Source organism: Ictidomys tridecemlineatus, chromosome 5 (assembly GCF_052094955.1).
Source record: "Ictidomys tridecemlineatus isolate mIctTri1 chromosome 5, mIctTri1.hap1, whole genome shotgun sequence".
Lineage (NCBI taxonomy): Eukaryota > Metazoa > Chordata > Mammalia > Rodentia > Sciuridae > Ictidomys > Ictidomys tridecemlineatus.
In genome coordinates, this window is record NC_135481.1 from 151453201 (window position 1) to 151475851 (window position 22651).

Genomic DNA, 22651 nt, shown 5'->3' on the forward strand with positions numbered 1-22651 from the left:
TCTGTATATTGCTGAATTTAATTTGTTAAATTTTGATTAGAGTTTTCACATTGATGCTCATGAAGAATATTTGTCTGTGGCCTTCTTAGATGATGTTGACTTTACAGAATAAATTGAGAAGTATAGCTCCTCTTCAATTTTCAAGAAGACTTTGTATACAACTGGTATAATTTCTTTATTATGTGTGCAGTAGAATTTACTGGTGAAGAACTCAATGAAACCATAAGTAGGTTCCTTGAGATTGATAAAATTAACCAGCCCTTGCCCAAATAATAGGGGAAAATATATAATTTATAACATCAAAAATAAAAGACTACTATATACAACTATAATGTACCAATAAAAGCAAAACAAAACCAAAAACCCCAATCAGAGCCATACAGTAAGTGGACATGTGAGTCAGACTCAAGATTTCACTGAGTTTCTCTATTCTTCTATTTTCTATTTAATTGATTTCTGTTCTGATTTGTATTCTTTCATTTCTCATATTTATATTAGGTTTAATTTGTTCTTTTTTATAGTTTTCAGGATGGAAATTGAAGTAATTGATCTAAGGCCTTGCTTCTTTCCTAATAAAGGTGCTTAATGTTCTAAATTTCCCCAAAGGTACAGCTTTTGTTTGAATATTTTTTTTTCTGTTTCTCATGCCTCTTTTCAGGGGCTCCAATTACTTATTTTTAGCTTCTTCTATTTTTTTCCAGAGCTCAATTATTATTTTTTTTGGCAGTTCTAGGGTACTCTCTCACTGTGCTACATCCCCAGCCCTTTTTTATTTATTTTTTATTTTGAGAGAGGGTCTCCTCTTAACTTGCCAAGGCAGGCTTTGAACTTCTGATCCTCCTGCCTCAGCCTCTTGAGTAGCTGGTATTACAGGCATGCATCATGACTCCCCATACTCATTGATGCTTTTAAAATTTCTTTAATTTTATTTTCTCTGTGTTTTATTTTGGATATTTTCTATTGCCATGTCTTCATGTTCATGTGTCTTTTCCTATAAAATCTACTGTTAATTCTATTAAATCATATTTTATGTATTTTCATTTCAGATGTTGTAGTTTTCATCTCTGGAAGTTCAATTTGGGCTTTTAAAAATATCTTCCATACCTTTACTTAAATTTTTCAATGTACTGAATATAGCTGTAATAAATTTTAATGTCCTTATCTGATAATTCTAACATCAATGCACTTCTAATTTGGTTTTCATCAAATAGTTTCTCCTCATTATGGAACATATTTCCTGCTACTTTGTGTTCCTGGTAACTTTTGATTGGGTGTGAGACATTGTGAATTTTACATTGTTTGGTGCTAGACAAGTTTTATATTCCTATAAATATACTGAGCTTTGTTCTGGAATACAGCTACATTACTTGGGAATTGTTTGGGTCTTGCTTGTAAGTTTTGCTAGTTGTGATTAGAGCAGTTTTTGTCCTAGAGTTGATTATTCCCCATGACTGTGGCTAGACTCTTCTAGATTATATCTGTGTGTCTCTAGTTTGGTGCTTTTCTTGGCTCTGTCAGTACTAGACATTGTTCTCTCTAATCCTTTTAGGGGGCTCTCTTCCAGCTGCCTGTAGCTTCCTCTCATGGGCTCTGATCACCACTACTGACTGGCAGAGGCGAACCTCTGTGTGTGCAGCTCTTTCCTCTCCTGTGCTCTGGCCTCTGAACTCCAGCCTCCTGGCCTCCCAGGACTCTCAGCTGCCTCCTTACATGAGAGTGTGGCAGACTCTACCCAGGTACCTCCTCCTTACACCATACCCTGGAAACTCTCAATGCTGTGAACTGGCAAACACAGGGACAACTTGATTTTTTTTGCCCCCAATCTCTAGGGAATTACTGTCTCTCATTTAATGTTCAGTCTTGTTTCTCCTTTTTCATTTTTTTTCCTTTTCTTCTTTGTTTTTGGCAGGAGGGAAAACTCACTTTCTGACACTCTATTTTGGCTAGAAGCAGAGATTTCCTGTTGGTGTTTTTAAAACTTTTTATTTCAAAAAATTTTTTAACATATGCAGCAGAAGACACATAATTTTAATGCATCTGTGTGCACTTATTCCTTAGTTTTAATAACAGTCAACTCACAGCTAATCTGTTTCATTTTTTCTCTCACCAATTTCCCCATGCCCAGCATGGTATCATTATCATCATCATTTCATCCATCAATATTTCAGTGTATACCTTTTTCTTAGCACTACCATAAAACTTGTGATTCTCCTGCTGAGATTATAGGTGTGAACCACCGCACCTTACTGAGATTATTAAGTGTTCAAATTTTCCAGATTATCTTACAAATTTTCCCTTTTTACAATTCGAGCAAATCAGCATACAAAATGCATACATTATCACTGTTTGATAGAATTCTTCAGTCTTTTTAAAATCTATAGCAGGGGTTTGGCCAACTATGGCTCATAGGCTGGCTGCCTGTTATTGTAAATAAAGTTTTATTAGCACACAATTACTTGGGCAGAAAGGACCTTAAAGGTAGAAGTTTTTCTTCTTCTTTCCTGGATCTCTCAAACCCAGCTCAGAGAACCCCCCTATGGGCCTGCTGACTGACAACATGATGGTTTTGCTTAAAGGAGCAGTTCTTTAGAGGTAGCAATATCCCCTTTCCTGCTTAGTCAAAGAAAAATGTCTCAAACTGATTTCAGTGTGCACAGCAGCTTTTTATCTTCAAAAGTGTTTAACTATATAAGAACCTGAGTGTGAGCCACAATAACAGAGAATCTTTGGCCAGGGCTGCTGTTCTTTTGATCTTATCCTCTTCAACACCATTCAATGTGGTCCACGCATACAGTGCTCACTTGGGGCAGGTAATTTCCTGGGACTATGCTCAGGGTGACATTAAAAGGAACAACACATACTTCCTTGGATATGACCAAGGATCCTTGAAAGAATAAGCACATAAGTGAAGCAAAGTGGAGGAACACACAGTGGGGACACAGGTAGTGGAGAAGATTCTACCTATGTATAGATATCAAGACTCTGTGAGGTATATGGCTGACTCTCTAGGGAGGAAGCATTTAATTCCAAGAAGCAGGACGGGGTAGACTTCTGAGAAAAGCCAATAAACTAGGCCAATGGCAGTACTTGGGTTACAGCTTTCTCTAACAGAAAGAAAATGAGAGAAATACGATCTACTTAATTGATCTTGGTGACAAAGGGAAACTCACCACAAATGTGTTCATGGGTCTAAGTTTGTTTTCAAGAGTAAACCCATTCAATTATCTAAAGAGAGAATGTGTTCTCTTGAGGGGGACCAGGCCAGAGGAGATATCTTAGAATTCTGATCATAAAGGGGCACTTGTTGTTTTGTTTTGCCATTTTATGTCAAAAATGTCCAGTCCTGGGATGAATGTATGTCTCATGGTAGAATATGTGCTTTGAATGTAAAAGGCCATGGTTTAAATCCCTAATATTAAAAAAAAAAAAGTCTTATGACAGAGCTCTCCCTCGTGGGGACAGCAGAGTTGGAAAAACTGTCAGTGGTTTCATTTTGGTATTTCTGTAACTGACAAAGTTGTCCCAGCTCCAGTCCAAAGTTTCTCTCTCCCAACTTTTGCTTAAGATTCAGTCACTAGACCACCTTTTTGTGCCCACTCATTAATGAGAGACTTGCCAAAGAAGGTCTCTAATCAAACAGACTTGAAAAGTTAGAACAGTGAATTTGGTAAAACAGTATCCTGTGCATAAAAGTGGGCAGATCTAGCTTGATCACAGAGAAAGACTGCATAGGTCACATATACATGGCATATCTGACCTTGAGATGGATTTCTTTCTCATTTTAATTAAAAAAAGTGAGCATTCACTGCCTGTCTTTGTTTGTGTTTAAGTTAGTGTGGTTTGTAGGGCCAAAGCACCTGGGTTATAGCTTTGCAGTGGTAGCCAGTGGGTCTCTAGGCAAAGGCCCTCCAGGCTCCTCTGATCACTGCTCTACCTTCAGATTTCATTTTGCCTACTCTGGTAGGTTCTCCATGGGACAAATACACAGATTTGTTGCAACTGGATCCCATGACCAGCTGTTAGGCTAATGTGAGAATTTAACTAAATATGTCTGTCCCTTAGATGCCTTTACCTCTTTTTTCATACATTAGATGAACATTTGTTATTGGAATTACTCAAGTCAGCAGCTGCTGTCCCCAAATTGTGGAAAGTTTTCAATGGCCCAATGTAAATGCTAGCAGTAGTACCTGTCAAAATGGTGAGTGATTGGGAGTTGCTTCTCTACGTGAGCTAAACCAAGAAAATACACCATATACAAATTTCTAAACCACACATTCTTCAAACCCAGGGGATCCAGAACTGGAAAAGAAGGGATATAATTCCTCATAAAGCACTGAGAATTTTCATTCTGAAATTGTCATATCAATTGGTAAACATACATATATCTTAAGATACATGAATAGGCTTCCCATTTTTTTTAAAAAAATTTAACATATGAGGTTTTTCACTATGTTGCCCAAGCTGGCCCTGAATCCCTGGGATTAAGTAATCCTTCTGCCTCAGACTCATGAGTAGACACCACATAAGTATCTACTGTTTCACTCAGGAATTTTTTTCCTATGGATAACAACATAAGTGAGTCATAGATTTGATGGAAGGCTATCTTGGTAGAGCTGCAAGGTCTAAACTTCACAGTTATTACAAAAGCATGAGCACTGCTTTTTCCTTAGGTAGAGAACTCACACTTTATAAACAACTCCTGTGTTTGGCTCCTACTCAAAAATCTTCTTAACTACCTTTAATATATGGGAAGTAGCCAGACAGTATCTGGCACATGAATGGTAGCTGTTAGTTCTAATTTCTGAATACATTTTGTAGTCTATAGGAGTATGATTTAATCTGAAAATAAAAGTTAATTAGACACATTATAAAAAGGCTAAGTAAACTATACCTTTGGCAATTAGTGAAACCTCTTTTGAGTTCATAAGGCATACAAAGCATGGTTAAGTTCCAGAACTGCAGTGGATACAAAGCCAAGTGGGAGGTGATTTGGCTCTGCTGAAATAACTTGGCCTTTAGGGACATGAGTCAATTCAAATGCTGGTTTTGAACCTATTGCAGTGCATTTTGCTATATTCTGGCCATGCAACATTAGGGACTTTTCTGGGCCTCAGCTATTGTGCGTAATGTGATATCTAACATGTTGGTTGCTTATTCATTGTGAGGATTAAATGAGACATTACATTTAAATGGCTTAGTTTCTGACATTTAATAATGTCCTTATTATATATTTCATGAAGAGGTTGAAGAGGGGAACTCAAGGGACCCAAATACAAAGAAATGATAAGGAGAGAAGAATGCTAATCACCCTGATTTGATCAGTACTTGTTGTATGCATGTGTTGAAAGTTCTCAATCTATCCCATTAATATGTACAATTATTACTGGTTAATAAAAATTCTTATAAAGGCTAACTACTGTTATCAGTGTTATGTTCTTGGCTTTAAGAACTTCTAATTTAATGAAGAAAATAATCATGCGATTTTTTCACTTATAAAAGAAGGCACAGCCAAATATATGGTACAATTGAAGTCGACAAAATTCAAAGAGATAATAAGTAATGACCAATTAACTCTAACTCTTTCTAGAGTTACCTCCTCAAACATTTTTTTTTTCTGCTCAGATTCCTTTTCTTAAGTGCTTTCCTGACAATCCTAATTTTAAATTGCACTCACACCCATACCCTCTACCTCTTCCCTTGATTTAGGTTTTCTCTGTAGCTCCAACCAGCAGGACACTATACATGGAAAAGGAGTTTTGACTGGCTGCTCATTGCTGTATTCCCAGCAGCTAGGTCACTCTTTTGTGGGACCAGCACATGCTGGCTGGCACATAGTGTAGTCCCTTGTGTCTTGGAGCTCATAGTCCTACTTGGAGGAAGAGATGAATTTCAAAAGGGGAAAGAGTGTGTGTAGGGGATGTCAGTGGCACTAGCAAAGGGCTTAAGCAAAATCACATGGTAAATGGGATCATGAACCTGGTGAAGGGATGAAGGGCCTCAGAGGGGGCTGAAGTGGAAAAGATGGAAAAGGGCCAGATGCTGAAGAGACTTAATTGGCAGGTAGAGGAGTTTATTCTGCAGATGATTAAGGTTGCTATGGTTTGATTATGGTCTTTCCCTCTAAAATCACGTTGCAATTTGACTGCTGTTTGTGACAGTATCAGGAGGTGGGGCCTTTAAGAGGTGAGTAGGTTGTCTAGAAGGATTAATGCCTTTCATGCAAGAAGAGTTCTTGTTCTAGGGGGACGGGATCAGTTATCACAAGAGCAGATGGTTATGAAGCAAGACTATCCCTTATGTTTGGCCTCTTCTATATATACCCATTCTCTTTTCACTTTCCTTTATATGACTACACAGCATACATCCCTCACCAGAAGGTAAGCAGACACTGATGCCTTACTAAAGGACTTCTTGACTCCGGAACTGTGAGCCAAAGTGAACCTCTATTCCTTTTAAAATTACCTGGTCTCAGGTATTTGCTTATAACAATAGAAAATGTACTAAAATACAGACTTATAGGCTTTTGGGGAGGCAAATTCACCTGCTTTGATTTTGAGTCAGGACTACTTGGCAATGAAGCAATCAGGAGGTAGGCAGGAACACTTTCTTCCATCTGGAAGCAGATCTGTGTTTACTTTCTGTCTTCATCTCTGAATCTTGCTCTTCTATCCTGTCTCTTTCTGCCAGATTCTTTATCAATCAAGCTACTCTTTCTTCTCAGTGGCCTCCATCTGTTTCCCTGTGATCCTCATCATTGTGGTGTTTTTAAATTTTTTATTATCTTGAAACAAATAAATAATACTCAAAAACATTACCAAAGTAATACTAAGAAGGCCTCTGTACCTTTTATCCAGCTTTGAACATCACTGCATTTTAAAAATCCTTTTAGACACCTCTGCATTCTAAATCCCTATGTTATTTTTTATCTTCCCAGCCCATCTTTTTGAGGCCTGTTTATGAAAATATTTTATAATTTACATCACTGGCTTACAGAGGAATCTTGACCCAAATAACATCATGCCTTAAAGAATCTGCCATACAGATGTGACCACAGTCCTCTAGATTGTCGTAACAGAAGACAGGATTCAGTCCAGGCAAGATGGGCAAGAACACTGCATCTTCTGTCCTACTGAATGCAGCCACAACAGTGGACAGAGTGCAGAATGCACTACAGGGCCCTCAGGAAATGAGTCCATGATGAGATAGATGTCAACTCACTCCTTTTAGAATGACCATTATCAGCAAGTCAAAAGATAAGTGTGGTGGGGAGGTGAAGGAAAGGGAGCTACTGTTAACTGTTGGTGGGAATGTAAATTAGTTCAGCAATTATGGAAAACAGTATGGAGATCCCTCAGTGAATTAAAAATAGAACTGCCATGCGATCTAGCAATCCCACTATTGGGTATATATCCAAAGAAAATAAAATCGTTATGTTGAAGAGATATGCACTACCATGTTCATTGTAGCACCATTCACAATTGCCAAGATATGGAATTAACCCAAGAGTCTATCACCCAATGAAGAGATAAAGAAGATGTCACCTATATACAAAATAGGATATTATTCATCCTTGAAAAAGGATGAAATATTGTCATGTTTGAGAGCATGGTTAAGCCTGGAGTCTATTATGTTAAGAGAAACAAGCCAGTCATAGAAAGATAGCATGTGACTTCATAAGTGGCATTTTGGAAAGTGGAACTCATGGATGTAGAAGTAGAATGGAGGTCATTAGAGGCTGGGGGAAGGTTGTAGAGAAACGGGTCAAAGAATACAAAATTGTAATTAGGATGAATAAATTTTAAGAGATCTATTGCATAGCATGGTGACTATAATTAATAGTGATATATTGTATTAAAAAGTGCTATGAGAGTGAATGTTAAATGTTCTTGCCACCAAGTGATGAGATAATGCATATGCTAATTAGCTAGATTTAGCCATTCCATAATTCGTATACGTATATATTTTAAAATACGTTGTATATGACAAATACATACAATTTTATCTGTCAACTTAAAAATAAATATAAAAAGAAAAGAAAAACATTTACCCAGGCAGATGGAGGAAGAAGAACATCATTCAATGTACCATCAAACTAATAGTGATTTATTGCATTTTTCCCTTCTCTATATGAACTCAACGTAGACCCAAATCCAGAAGTCAGCATTCATTGCAAGAGAAACCCTCCAGCTCTGGTTCAGGTATCAAAAAAGGGGTCCCATTAAAACAAAAAAATCATGGAAATCCCTCATTTATTTATTTTCATTTTCCTTCTACATTTTTCTCAGTTCTCTGCACCTTAGAACTCAAGCAATTCTGTGACAGCAATGGGAAATGCTGTCTAAATACTAAAACTGGTTCTGTTTTAGTACAGAACCTGTCTACAGAGCTTTCTCTGTAGAACCTTTAGTACAGAGCTTTCTCTCCTACCAGAGGCTCTGTGGTCACTGGAGGGTGGGTGAGCCTCACTGTTTTTTTTTTTTTTTTCCTCTCTGGCTTTTGCTGTTGGGCTTTACCATGTTAATAGTCGATTCAAGTATGCTAAGCAGTAGGCAAGTAAAGCCCCAGTTATCCAAGCTGGCCGGAGGACTTGGAAAATGGAGCCCAGAGTGAGAGGATTATGATGGGAAAGACCAGTCCCTAAAGTTGTTTATGAACTCTTGGTTCTGTCCCAGAGCTGCACACCTATGGTTCTGCCTTAAACAGATTGAACAGACTTTGAATGTTGTCAGACATGTCAAAGTCCCTGAGTGGCCACTAGGTGGCATACAAGTGAGATGGATCCAAATGGCATGTCTTGAAGACTTGCTGGTGGAACCACAATCCACAGAACCGAGCTGGGAAGATTATATTCTAGAGCAAGTACAACAATATTTTCTGTAAGAGCTTAACAATAATGAGAATCTCAAAACATAATTTTCAAAAAGTCCCTAATACAATTTAAATTTCTTTACTATTCTAAAACAAAACAAAATCCCACGAAAGAACAACCAGAGAAATCTCAACGGCTATATTGGGATGAAACAATATATAAAGTCTTAGCAAGGAAATAGGAGATATGAATAAGAGCCAAGTGGAAAGGTTAGAAATAAAAGTATTTAACAATTAAAAAAAATCACTGGATGGGTTCAATAACATAATGGAGATAAGGGAGGAAAGAGTTGATAAATTTATTAATAAACAAATAGAAACAATCTAAACAATATACAGAGAAAAGATCAGAAAAGGAAATGATTAGAGCCATAGGAACCTGTAGGGCAGTTAAGAAAAGGTCTGTTATAACATCTGGGTCCAGAAGGAGAGGAGAATGTGTACAGCAGAAAAACATGATAAGAAATGACTGAAAGGTTGCTTTACTATTAGAAGACAATCACTGTCAGCTAGAATATTAACAGGTTTTAGGGGGAAAACATTTGACCCTATCAACTGATACAGAAAATGCAAAAGAATTCAACATCTTTTCATGATAAAACTCCCTGTAAACTAGAAATATAGAGGAATTCAACCTCCCTACCAAGATCATGTACAAAATTGCCACATTCTACTTAATGGTGGAAGATTAAATGCTTTTCCCTGAGATTAATATCTAGAGATGATGTGATTGTCAAGAAAATATCAAGGAATATGCAGGACAGGGGAGAGTTCTTAGAACAAATAATTGAGCAGTTTGGTTTTAGCAAGATTTTAGGATACAGCATCAACACATAAAAATAAACAATATTTCAGCTGGGTGTGGTGGTGCACACCTGTAATTCCAATGACCCAGGAGGCTGAGGCACAGGATCTCAAGTCTGAAGCCAGCTTGGGCAGCTTAGCAAGACCCTGTCTCAAAATAAAACAAAAAGGGCTGGGGATGTGGCTAAGAGGTAAAGGGTCCCTGGGTTCAATTCCCAGAAACAGAAAAATAAAACAAATAAAATAAATAAATTATATTTTACATACTAGCAAAGAAAAATTTGAAGCAAAAACCTTTTTAAATTATACAATTTTCTCAATAAATAAGATGGCTATATATAAATCTAACAAAACACATTTAGGTTCTAAATGCTAAAAACTATAAAATATTGAGCAAGGAACTCAAAGAAGGCTAAATAAACAGAACACTATATCTCATGGACTGAGATAATTAGGACTGACTTACAGATTTAACATAATTCCAATCATAATTCCAGTAGGACATTTCAAAGGGTAAGCTCTTCCTAAAATATGTACGGAAAAGCAAAGGAAAGGAGATATTTAAAATATGTCTGAAAAATAAACTGAATTTAGAAGAATCACATTACCTGATTTTAAGACTCATTACAAAGCTATAATCATCAAAATGGTGTTCTATTGGCAAAGAAATGACATTGATCAATGGAATACAACTGGTATCAAGAAATAGATTTTCACAGTTCTTGGTTATTACTATTTCTATAATCTTGGTTGGTTTTGACAAATATGCAAAGACAATTTAATGGAGGATGCATAATATTTTCAATAAATGGTGTTTAAACTCTTGGACATTCATAAGCGTAAAAATGGATCTTGACCTAAATCTTGTGCGTTCTACACAAAGCAACTCACAATAGGTCACAGATCTAAATGTTAAACATAAAAGCATAAAACTTTCAAAAGACCACATAGGAGAAAATCTTTATGACCTGGAATTATGCAAAGGTTCTTAGACATGCCACACAAAAGCATGATTCATAAAAGATAGAACTGGTAAGTTGGATTGCATCAAAATTAAAAGCCTTTGCTCTGCAAAAAAGCACTGTTAAAATAATGAAAAGACAAAGTACTGGGGAATGTATTTGACCAAATTACGTGCCTGTACAAATATGTATCAATAAAGCCTGTTATGTATAATTATAATGTACTGAAATTACCTTAATAAGTAAAAAAGAATGAAAATTCAAATACACACTGAGAGAAAATGTTTTCAAGTCACAAATCTGACTAATTATTTATACTCAATATTTAGGCTGTGCATGATGGTGTTCGTCTGTGATCCCAGCAGCTCGGGAGGCTGAAGAAGGAGGATCACAAGTTCAAAGCCAGCCTCAGCAAAAGCAAGGCACTAAGCAACTCAGTGAGACCCTATCTCTAAATAAACTACAAAATAGGGCTAGGGATGAGGCTCAGTGGTCGAGTGCCCTGGAGTTCAATCCCTGGTACTACCCACAAAACAAACAAAAACTGTATACTTAATATATAAAAAGAACTCTCAAAACTCAAGTATGAGAAAACAAACAACTCAATGTAGTAGCAGGCATAAAGTTTGAACAGATGTTTTATGAAGAGAATTCACAGATGAAGATAATTACCTGAAAAAATTTCAACATCATTAATCAATTAAGGAAATGAAAATTAAGCCATGAGGAAATATCATTGAACACCTATTTAAAATGGCCAAAATTAACAAAAATAAAGAAACATCAAATGCTGGTGAATATGTGGAGTACTGGACTTCTTGTACATTGCTGGTGGGAAATGCAAAATGGCTTAGCTACTCTGGAAAACAGTTCGGCAGTTTCCTATAAAGTTAAACATACCCTTACCATATGCACTGGTGATTCCACCACTATGTAATTTAACCTAGGATAATTAAAATTATATTTGCAAGAAACCTGTTCTTAAATATTTATAGGCACTCTAATCATATCTGCCCTCAACAAGAAACAACTGAAATGCCCTCAACAGATGAATGAATAAACAACTGTGGTTCATCTCTAGAATGAACCACTTTCATTAATAAAAACAAACAGAGTTATGCTGAGTAAAAAGATGCTGATTTCAAGAGATGAGGATCTGTGATTCTATGTATATGAAATTCTTGAAAAGAGACAAAATTAGTGATAGGATACAGTACTGTGGCTTCCAATGGATAAGGATGAGCCTTACTATAAAAGACAACAGGACATAGAATGTGGAGGTGGTGAAGGGGTATGGTGTCCTGACAGCTGTAGTAATCACACAAATCCAGGCATGTTAAAATTCATACAAATGAACACTAAGAAGTCAGTTTTTGTGTATCTTAATTTTAAAAATAAAGAAAAAGTAGATAATCACTCTTGCATCTCATTTAAGGCTGTCTAGAAATGAATACCAATTTAGTACTCGTTATGACATCAGCAACTACAAGTATGATCTACCTCCTTTTCGAGCATTTCCTACCTGCTGCTCACTCCTCCAGGCACTTTACATCATAACTTCTAATATGTACAATCACTCTTTAAGGTAGATTAGGCTCAACTTATAGGGGAAAAGAAATAAAACTAAGGTTAAGGGAAGTAAAATGATTTTCCCTACATCTCATAGCTGACAAGTGGCTGCATCTGGACTTGGACAAAGCTCTCATTGCTAACCTCATTCCCAAGCTCCTTCACGTTGCCACTCACTTAAATGAACAGAAGCAGTGGGAACCTACAGGGGTTCATTACATAATATCAAGAGTGGGAAGTAAGAATCACATTTTGACTCAGATATATCCACAAAGATTCTCTACACTTTTTTCATCCCAAACCCTGAGTGTGTTTGAAATTATCAGAGCCTGAGAGAAATTTCAAAACTATAATATTGCCATTGTCATTTTCTCACAATCTTCTAAGAGGAGGTTCTTAATTTATAATAGGATTGAATGGTTATCTCCATTTTTACAAATGTATAACCATTCATTTTTTTCTGTGAGTGACTGAAAGAATCACTGGGACTTACAATACTTGACTAAGTATTTACTAACTCTACAAATTGCAATTTATATACCTGAAACAAAAACTAATCATTTAAAAAGTTCCCTCCTCCCACCAATCTGACCATTTAGAGAAACGAAAACTGGCTCTTCCTACTTTACCTGGTTCCAACACCATCATTGTTACCTTTGTCAGGTAATGATACCAAAAAAAGAAAAAAAAACCGACAATAAGTATATCTATTTTAGAGACAGACTTTAATTTTCAGTCTATTATAGTTATTGCTGAATAAATACATGAAAGCATCATATACGTGAAAACACATTTTTTTCATGTAGCAAATGATACAAAAAACATTGAAGATAAAGTTTAATTTCCTGCTTGTGAATTATTTCCAACCTACTTAATTGGCTACCAGGTGGCTTTTTTCACCAATAACTTTTGACTAAACCATTTTCATCTCTTCATATGTTAGACAATGCCAATCTTCATATGTTCTATCACTGGTTAGAAGGTAGTCAGGCCCCAGAGGATGGTGTGTGGGAGAAGGTCAGCTTACCTTCCAGCAGGTCTCTGGCCAGACCAGGTTCTGCCCCCGTGGACCGAACAAAGTCTGACAGGACTGCGTCCATATCAAGCGTCATAGGATCATGTAGAAGTGCTGCCCAACACTCAGCCGAGGTGGGGTTTGGAAGCAGGCTAGAAACCATCCATCTGTACAAGAAATGGAGATGTGAGTGACCACACACACGGAGACCCAACAGAAAGAATGAAATGCTGCCACTGGCGTCTGTAGAGGCTTGAACTAGTTTGAGCCAACTCACTTATACTTCATGCTAGATATTATATCATAAAAGTCAACTGAAATGTCATTCCTCTGTACATACCATGCGAGAAGGTATGCGAGTTTGAATATTTGTGTCCCCCGATTCATATGTTGAAACCTAACTGCAGTTGATGATGTTAGGGGGTGGGGCCTTTTGGAGGTGATTAGGTCATGAGCATGGAAGCTTGGTGATGGGATTATTGTTTAGAAAGAGCCCTTAGAAGGGCTCGCTTGCCTCTTCCACATGTAAAGATGTTGGTCAGGAGAGCAGATGTGCTGGCTACCTTGATCTTGGACCTCCTAGCCTCCCAAACTGTGAGAAATAAATTTATGTTTTTGTTTTGTTTTGCATCACTGGGGACTGAACCCAATAACTAATCTACGACTGAGATATACCTCCAGCCTTTAAAAATATTTTGTTTTAAGAAAGAGTCTCATTAAGTTGCTGAGGCTGGCTTCAAACTTGTGATCCTCTTGCCTCAGCATCCCGAGTAACTGGGATGGCAGATGTATGCCACTGTGCCCAGAAAATTTATGTTGTATATAAGCCTTTTAGTTTGTGATATTTTTGTTATAGCAGCCTGAACAGATTAAAGCCAGGGGTCATCGTTAACTCTAGTGCCTCCAATCTTATATTCTATCAATTACAATTACTGATGGGGAAAAAAGTGCCCAAGTACATGTAGGGAGATTAATTTGGAATAACTAGATTTCTGATCCTCTTTTCCCTGTCTTGCCTTTATCATTGTGCTGCCCCACTTCCCTTAGCTCTTGCCCGTCACTTGGCTACTAGGAAGCACTCTTTGTTTGCTGGCAATTGACAAGAATACCAAATTTGCTGAAGATGACTATCAAAATATATGCCAACCCTCTAAGAGTTGTCAGATTCACAGTGATAATCTAACAAAATCCAAAAGGAAATCAGATTTCCTGGTCAGAGGAATTCAGTGGTCATCTAGGAGCTTGACCACTGGCTGATGGAGCAGATAGAAAGCAGCCATTACTCTGCATATGAAAGTGACTCTCATTAGTGAAGTAGTTTAGGGGCCATTGGTGGGTCTCAGTCATGACTGATAAGTACAAATGCATCCAAATTTGTATAGATAAGGGGCCAGTACATTATGGCCTGTAGACCAAATGTGACCCTCCACCTGTTCTTGTATGTAAAGTTTTATTGGGGCACAGCCATACTAATTGATTTATATAATGTCTGTGGATGTTTTTGTTCATGGCTTATAAGGTATTTAAAATAGAGACCATAAGGCCCACATAACTGAAAATATTTTCTAGTTGAGCCTTTATAGAAAAAAGTTTGCTTTTATTTTATAAGTAACCAGAACTTACTGACCCCAGTATATATGATGAAAATTTTATACTAGCAAACATGTAATTGAATTTACACACTATGTGGTAAGTTTAAATCCCCTGCATTAATGAATGTGCTTTGTCCTCCTTTCATGATGACCACAGGGATGGGCATTGTTCAGTGGGGCAGGTTCTATGGCAGTTGCTAAGGTGTTAAAGCCAAGCACACTGGCCTAGTCTGAGCCCAGTTCTGTTCCTTATCAGCTGTGACATGGTCATTGGTGAGCTCTGGGCCCATCTGGGATTCAGTAAGAATGGAAGAAATAAAGTTATTTATGCTCAAACTCTTGAGGACTAAGTGTCTTAGGCAGGGAGGTCTATAACTGGAACTATCCATTGTTATTCACCACTTTGTACATGGTTCATACTTGGGTGTAAGATTTTATTGGTATGGCTAAAAATGAATAAAATTGTTTGACCTGATGTATATAGTACCAATTAGGAAATTTCCTTCTTCCTTCTCTCCATGTACCGGAGCCTCGGCCTGGAGAGTTTTTTCTGTCAGTGCCACCTGTGGGACAAATCAGAGAATAAGGGAATATTATTCTCCTTACCCTGGAAAACTTTGCTTCTTGTCACAGGAGGCTGCATCTGGGGTGGGGCCAACAGCTGGAGGCATGTCCTCTGCCTTCCCAGGTGCTACATGCACTTGCTGACCACATGTACCACATCTACTCCTCTGTATCTCATTCTTAATGTAAAATAGAGGTGAAGGGTAGGCGTAAGATGAACGCTTTTGTGTGGCAAGGTTTCTGCTTTAAGACTTAATTCTTAAACCTAATGTCACCATGGCCATGATTTCAAATTCATGCCCTTTGAAGAGAGGGGAGGACAGTGGTCAATAAGGACCATCAGCCACCCTTGCCCTGCTGTCCCTCTTCAAAGTGCACTGCTGGGCCTTTTGACCTACTCAGCAGGTCAGACCTACTTAATCATACCATTAAGATATGATGCCACATCAATACAATTCAACTTAGCTATAGTGGTAAAATATGTAAACACAAAATATATTGGCCCAGGGCACATTCTCAATAAATATGAACTATTACTTATCTCTTATTCAACAGAGATTCTGGGACCGCCCTCTCCATTCTAGAACTCCACTGAGTGCCAGGATTGCTGCTACCAGCCTTCTGAAGGCAGAAAGAATGGGCCCACCTCTAACTGTGGCTCTGAATCATTGTGTCCATGCTGAATGGAGGTTCTTGCCTTCAATACCATAGTCTTTTCAGTACCCGAGCTCTTATTTTATAAGTAACCAGAACTTACTGAGCTGCTATTTTATTTAGGCCACTGTTATAGGGTCTGTGATGGGTCCCTTGGGCCTTCCCCAGGAGTTTCTAAGCAGAGAGAGACAGTTGCACACATAGGCACAGGCCTCTGAGACTGACTGTTAGATTTGGGAGACTATCAAGTAGAGGAGCTGTTCTAATCAAAGAGAGCAAAATTGAAGGACAGAGGTATAACAGGGTAAAGATGGAAATTGCCTCAGTTTTTCATTAACTTCTGTTTCAGTGGAACCCAAGTAAAACATGCCTGTAATGTTTTTGTCAGCAGATGTTATAATTGGAGTCTGGAAGGTAGGAACTTATGGTGAGTGGAGATTGAAACTGGAGATTAGGAGTAGAGGCTTGTGGTCTGACCACTGAAGACAGAGGAAGACTAGGATGAGGATGAGTGCCTACCTAGGGCTACCCCAGAGCTGCAAGATGGGATAGACTGTATTTTGTATGTAACATCTCTTCTGATAGAGGGCCAGGAGCCTGAGGGCTACTTTATTCTCTTTTCTATTCTCCAAGTTTCAGAATGCCTGGCACCCAGCAGGGTCAGGACCAAGGTGAGGCAAGCAAGGAACCTGCCACAGGTGCAAGGGAATGCAAAACCAATCAGAAACCAAGATCAACAATATTTTAGTGCATTTTTTTTAAACGAGGACAAATACATCCTTGAAGAACACAATATCAGCATTTTCAATGAAGGCATGATTTGCAAGACAGTTCTCCCTTTTGCCTCAGGCTCTGGATGTCTGGCGAGCATTGGCACACTTTCAGAATTGCTGACTGGTGCTTGGGAGGCAGGTTGAGGGAACTTACATTATAGCTACAAAGACTGATGTTCAGAGGGAGCCAACTTTGGGTCAGGGTTGCACAGGTTAAGTGGGGAGCAGGAAACTCGTCTAGGTCTGTCTGATGATGCAGCCTATAGCACACAGACACAAAAGAGCAGAGAGAATAGGTCTGAGGTTGAGCACCAGATGGGGAGTCAATGTCCTGACTGGGTGCAAATCTGCTACTGCAACCTTGCTGTATGACCTGGGCAAGCCATGTCACTTTATGGAGCCTTGGTTTCCTCATCTGAATAATGAGGGTAAGAACACCGCTGTCTCTCAAAATTGCTGTAAAGAGGAAATAAAATTATATCAAAAGAAGATGCACTATTATTACTATTATTAACACAGATTTAAAATAATTTAATGTATTATTCTGGTATTGGGAATCTTCACTCTACTTCCATGTATGCATACATCTCTACGTGGAGGATAAAATGCGAAAAAGCATCACAGATACCTAGATCTTGTCCTGCCTGGTGATGAAGCCCACCCTGGTGAAGAATTGACAGATGTACAGACTCCCTCAGTGGGATTAACTGGTGGTCTCAACTCAGATCTATCTTTCCTTCTGTTCTTCTTTCCTTCCTTGGTACTGGGGATTGAACCCAGGGTTTACCACTGAGCTATATCCCCATTAAGCTATATCCCTAGTCCTTTTTTATTTTGTTTTATAGTTGTTGATAGCCCTTTATTTATTTTATGTGATGCTGAGAATCGAACTGAGTGCCTCACACATGCCAGACAATTGCGCTACCACTGAGCCCCAGCCACAGCCCCCTAGTCCTTTTTACTTATTATTTGAGACAGTGCCTTGCTAAGTTTCTGAGGCTGGCCTTGAGCTTGTAAACCTCCTGCCTCAGCCTCTAAAATTGCTGGGATTACAGGTGTGCACCACCGGATCCAGAAGACATCATCATTTTTCTTTCCAGGAGTCTGGTTGGTCCATCCTTTGTCAGCCACCATTGAGCTTTTGGACAAAGCAGCAAAATAGGTTTTTGTGGATATCACATTAACAAACTGCATCTTATAGGACATTTTCATGGTTCAGAGGAAAAATAAGAGAGCAGTTCTATGAAGGGCATGAGTCTGGCTTTGCAAAGCATTCATATGCACAGGACATGTGGTCATTTTCAGGGTGTGTTCACATATATGATTTTAGTTGATGCCAACAAGCTAAAGATAGGTCCAAAAATAATTTTGGCTGCAACAAAGCAATTTCACCAGGAAATTCAACCTAAAAATCCTGAGAGGGCTTAAGAAGAGAAGGCTAGCAAGATCACTACAGACAGGCTGGCCTGAAAAACAAACGTGGCCACAGAAGTATCTGGTGTGTAGATTACAGATCTTCCCATTGTTGCAGGAGCACTTTGCTTTTTAGTCTTCCTCTTGGTAAGACTAAGAACTTGATGTTCTTCAAATGCCCAGTATCATGTCTTTTTCAGGTACTGAGAAAGCTCTGGGAGCAATGGAGGGCAGGGCACAGCACTTAGGCCAAGGCTTAAAGGGAGGCACCTGTGTGGGCACTGAATCCATTCCTCCTCTGGCACAGTAGATGCCATAGAGTGAGGCGTCTTCTAATCCAGGGGCCACAGCTGGGCCCTGTGTAGCTCTCAAAGCATACAGGGACACCTGATAGTTTAATTTACATGAGAAAGTAAGGCATTAAAAACTGTAAATACCACCTCAATTCCTCAAGCCCTATACACCTGAGCTTAGATTTTTAGGCTGACAAGGAGAAGGCAGAATGTAGCAATGGTATATATTTAAAATTTTTTTCCAATAGAAAAAATATGTATAAAAGTAGACTGAAAAATACGGATAAATGCCAATGTACACATCACTCAGGTATGACAATTACTAACTTTAAGTCTTATTACTGCTCTACATCTAACCACTTCCTCCTCCCACAATATTCTGAAACAAATCCCAGACAACATATTACTTCATCCATAAATATTTTGATATATCTCTAAATGGCTCTTTAAAACAGAACCACAATACCATTATCACTTTTACAAACTAATAATAATTTTTATCCAGTGGGTAAATTTCCAATGATTTCAAATGTCATAAATTCATATGATTTTTGTTTTCCATCTGTTTGAACTAGGATTCAAATAAAAGCTACACATTGTAATTGTATTTTGTAATCTGTTAGTTTTGCCTTATTTTTTTTTCTATTTATTGAAAAACCTGATCATTTTTCTTGTAGCATTTTCCACTATCTGACTTTTACTGATTATTCCAATTGCATCCTGTGGTCTCTATACTTCATTCAAATTAGTACTCAAATACAGAGAATTGATCAGATTTGGGTTCAGTTCTGTGCAAATTTTGGTACTGTCTCTTTTCAGCAGGTAAAATTGAATGACTTTTTTTTCTGTAATAGTAGCATCCACTGATGATCATTGCCTAGAGTAGTAATTAATTCAATATGGTTGCACGTACTGGCAGTCAAATTCTTTCGTTCCTTCTTCAATTGTTACTTGGAATTCTTAAATAAAAGAGAAGTTCCATTAATCTACTATTTGTTCAACCAGTGATAGATTTCAAATAGAAAGGTAACATAAATGCTTTGTTTACCACTTCTCAACCCTTTTTATTAGATGATATGGTTTGCTAGTTTCCTTATGATATTCTTTATCTTCCATTTTAAATATAATTTTGAGTTGCAGAGCACTTGCTTAGCATATACAAAGTCCTTAGTTTAATCTCTTGCACCTACATCATGACAAAAAAAATCATTTTGCATTCTTGGATTTGAACATATTTGATGCATTTCAATCATCTCAACATAAATGCAGATATCATCTGATGCTCAATTTTTACTAATTTTGGTCACTGAAAGCTTGTTCAAGTTGTCTCTGGGCTCCTGTGACCCTGGTATAGCTGACAAGGGGTGACAAGTTTTTTAAGGTTCCTCTTGCTCATTTATTGCTCCAAATATGGAAAATGATATCTTTCAATGGAACTAAGAGGATTTTTTTAACTTAAAAAAATTTTTAATACCTCATAGCAGTATACCTATTGGTACTGGGTTAGTCATCATTTTTAGAACTTTTTAGTGGACAGAGTTATAAAATTTTTATTTTAATACTAAATACATCTTGGGTTCATTCTAATATTTCCAATTCAAATGGAAGACTTCACAGTTTTCACTTAATCTCATTTAAATTACATATGAACCTCCTATCCCCACTTCTAATCCAGTTTGAAATAACATCAAGAATGATAGAATATCACCCAATTACTCATTCATTTGTATCCTATGATATATCTATATCTTTATCTAGATATATATCATATAAACATACCAGGATTTCAGAATAATAATGAAATACTAACAACAGCACAATGGTCTCTGCAAACAGTTTAGTTTGTTGCTATAAATGCAGCATTTGTTTTTTTGGTCTTAGGTCTATCCCATTACGGATGAACAAACTGCTGCATTTAAAAAATCACTTTGAGTAGTTCTCTCCCTGTAGCTATACCACCAACTAGAAATGCATTTACATTCACTTGCTTCATCTTACTGTTATAAAAGACTGCCTTTTGACAATGATTTTGTTTTATAGCTTTGTAAAATAGATTTCTACTTAAACCTCAAAATCAAGGTTTACTCAGGAAGTCTGACTTCTAGCCTGTCCCCTCTGCTCTATTCCCTTTTATGTTTAGTTATATGACTTACCTCCTTTTTAAATTTTAAGCAGATTTAAGAATTTCACATAGTATCCTCCATTGCTTGGATAAATGATACCATCTATAAGCACTTTTTCCCCACCTTGCTTTGCTACTTTACAGTACTTCCTCTAGATAAGTATGTACCATATCAAGTGATCATCTGTACTCATTATACCTTCTATTAAACAAAAGGCTGCAATCCACACAGATGTTCATCAACAGAGAACTGATCACAGCTCTGTGAAATGAGGATTTCTTGTGTAAAAACTTTCCATACTTTTTCAGTGTATCTTTGGCATACAGTCCTAAAAGTAAGACTGGAAGAAAAGGTAATGCTAGTGTCATTTTGCTAAATTCTGGCAGTGTCCTCCATAGAGACTTTACCAGTTTTCGTCGCCAATAGCAATGTAGGAAATGTAGCTTATGTTTTGCCATAACCTCAACTACAGAATGTGTTGTTGATCTTCTGGATTTTTGGCAATCTCGGAGGTTAGAAACCATTATCTTACTGTAGTTTTTTTTTTTTTTTTAATCTGCATTTCTCTTACTACATCTTAAAACAAATATCTTCTCACATGGCTAAGATCCACTATCATTACATTTTCTGTAAACTATCCATTTCTTCTAGTCCATTTCCTCTGTTTGAATATGGTTTTAGTCTTTATTTTTTCCTACCATAATTAGCTCACTATGTGTTAAAGACAAAATCATTCTCTTTGCTATGCATTGAAAATGCTTTCTATATTTTGACATTTGTCATTTTCCTTTGCTTTCAGTCTTTTTCCTTCCAATAAAAATAAAATTATATTGAGAGTGGGGAGGAATGAATGCATGGAAAACTGAGGATTTTTAGGGAAGTAGAACTGTTCTATATAATAATATAATGGTTATACATTTGTTCAAACTGGAAAAATATACAATACCAAGGGTGAACGCCAATGTAAACTATGGACTTTGTGTGATTATAATGTGTTAATGTAGGTTCATCAATTGTAATAAATGAACATTTTGATGTGGGTTGTTGATAGTGTGGCAGTTTGAGGAGTTACAGAATACATGCAAAAATCTATGTACCTTCTAGTAAATTTTTAATTTTGTAGTAGTGGGAGTTGAACAGAGGGCCTTGCACAAGCTAGGCAAGTGCTCTACCATTGAGCTACATCCCCAGCTTCTTTCTACTCTATTTTGCTGTGAACCTAAAGTTGTTCTAAATATAAAATGTCTATTAAGATGGCTTATAAATGGTTATATATCTTTTTCCTTAATGGTTCTGTATTTTGAGTCTTAATTTAAAAAATTGTCTCAATTGCTAGGTTATAGAGAGATTCACCCATATTTCCTTCTACCAATTCAATGGTTTCATTTTTTAAAACACTTAAAGCTCTAATGCAGTTGAAATTAATCCTGTTGCATGATGTGAGAAATGGATCTAATTTTATAATTTTCCCTATATTGCTCTAGCTATTCTAACACCACTTAGGAAAAAGAACATCAGTGGGTAAGCCTCACTGATTTGAGATGCTTCTATCATTGTATGATACATTTGCATATGCAATTGGTCTATTTCTGTATTTGCTTATGCCAAGGTATTTGTAAAAGGTATCTTTTTTCTTATTATGTGTGTCAACTTGTTATTGTATTTACAAGCAAAGCTGTTGATTTCTCTGTTAAATTCACATTCTGCTGTTTTACTAAAGTCTTACTATATTTAGCAATTTTTTTTCCATAGGGTTTTGTTTTGTTTTGTTTTGTTTGTTTTTCCAGATATACACCATGATAGCAAATGCAAATAGGGATTGTGTTAACATTTCATCTTCAATTATTCAGCCTCTATTTTCTTGTATCTGATTTCATTGATTCATGCCTCCTTTAATATGATTTTAAACATTTTTAGAGGTAATGGGCATCTTTGCTTTGCTCCAAACTTCAGTGAGAAAAACTTTAGTGTTTCAATATCAATGTGACAAGATGCTGGCTGCTGGATTTTGATCTAAACAT

General features: G+C 37.2%; 1 protein-coding gene across 7 annotated transcripts in view; it reads right to left on the reverse strand.

Moving 5' to 3' along the window:
• Otud7a (OTU deubiquitinase 7A) overlaps positions 1 to 22651 on the reverse strand; it is a 324171-nt gene that overhangs the window by 122561 nt on the left and 178959 nt on the right. For 5 of the 7 annotated variants that reach the window (XM_078051306.1, XM_021722835.3, XM_078051305.1 and 2 more), the window contains 2 exons: positions 15282 to 15373; positions 13231 to 13385 (listed from right to left, as the gene is read on the reverse strand). In XM_078051306.1, coding sequence (XP_077907432.1) covers positions 13231 to 13381 — 151 coding nt within the window. In that variant the 5' untranslated portion in view covers positions 13382 to 13385; positions 15282 to 15373. Of the gene's footprint in view, positions 1 to 13230; positions 13386 to 15281; positions 15374 to 16955; positions 17062 to 22651 lie in introns of all 7 variants that reach the window. The other 2 variants (XM_040276562.2, XM_040276563.2) reach the window with 2 other exon arrangements.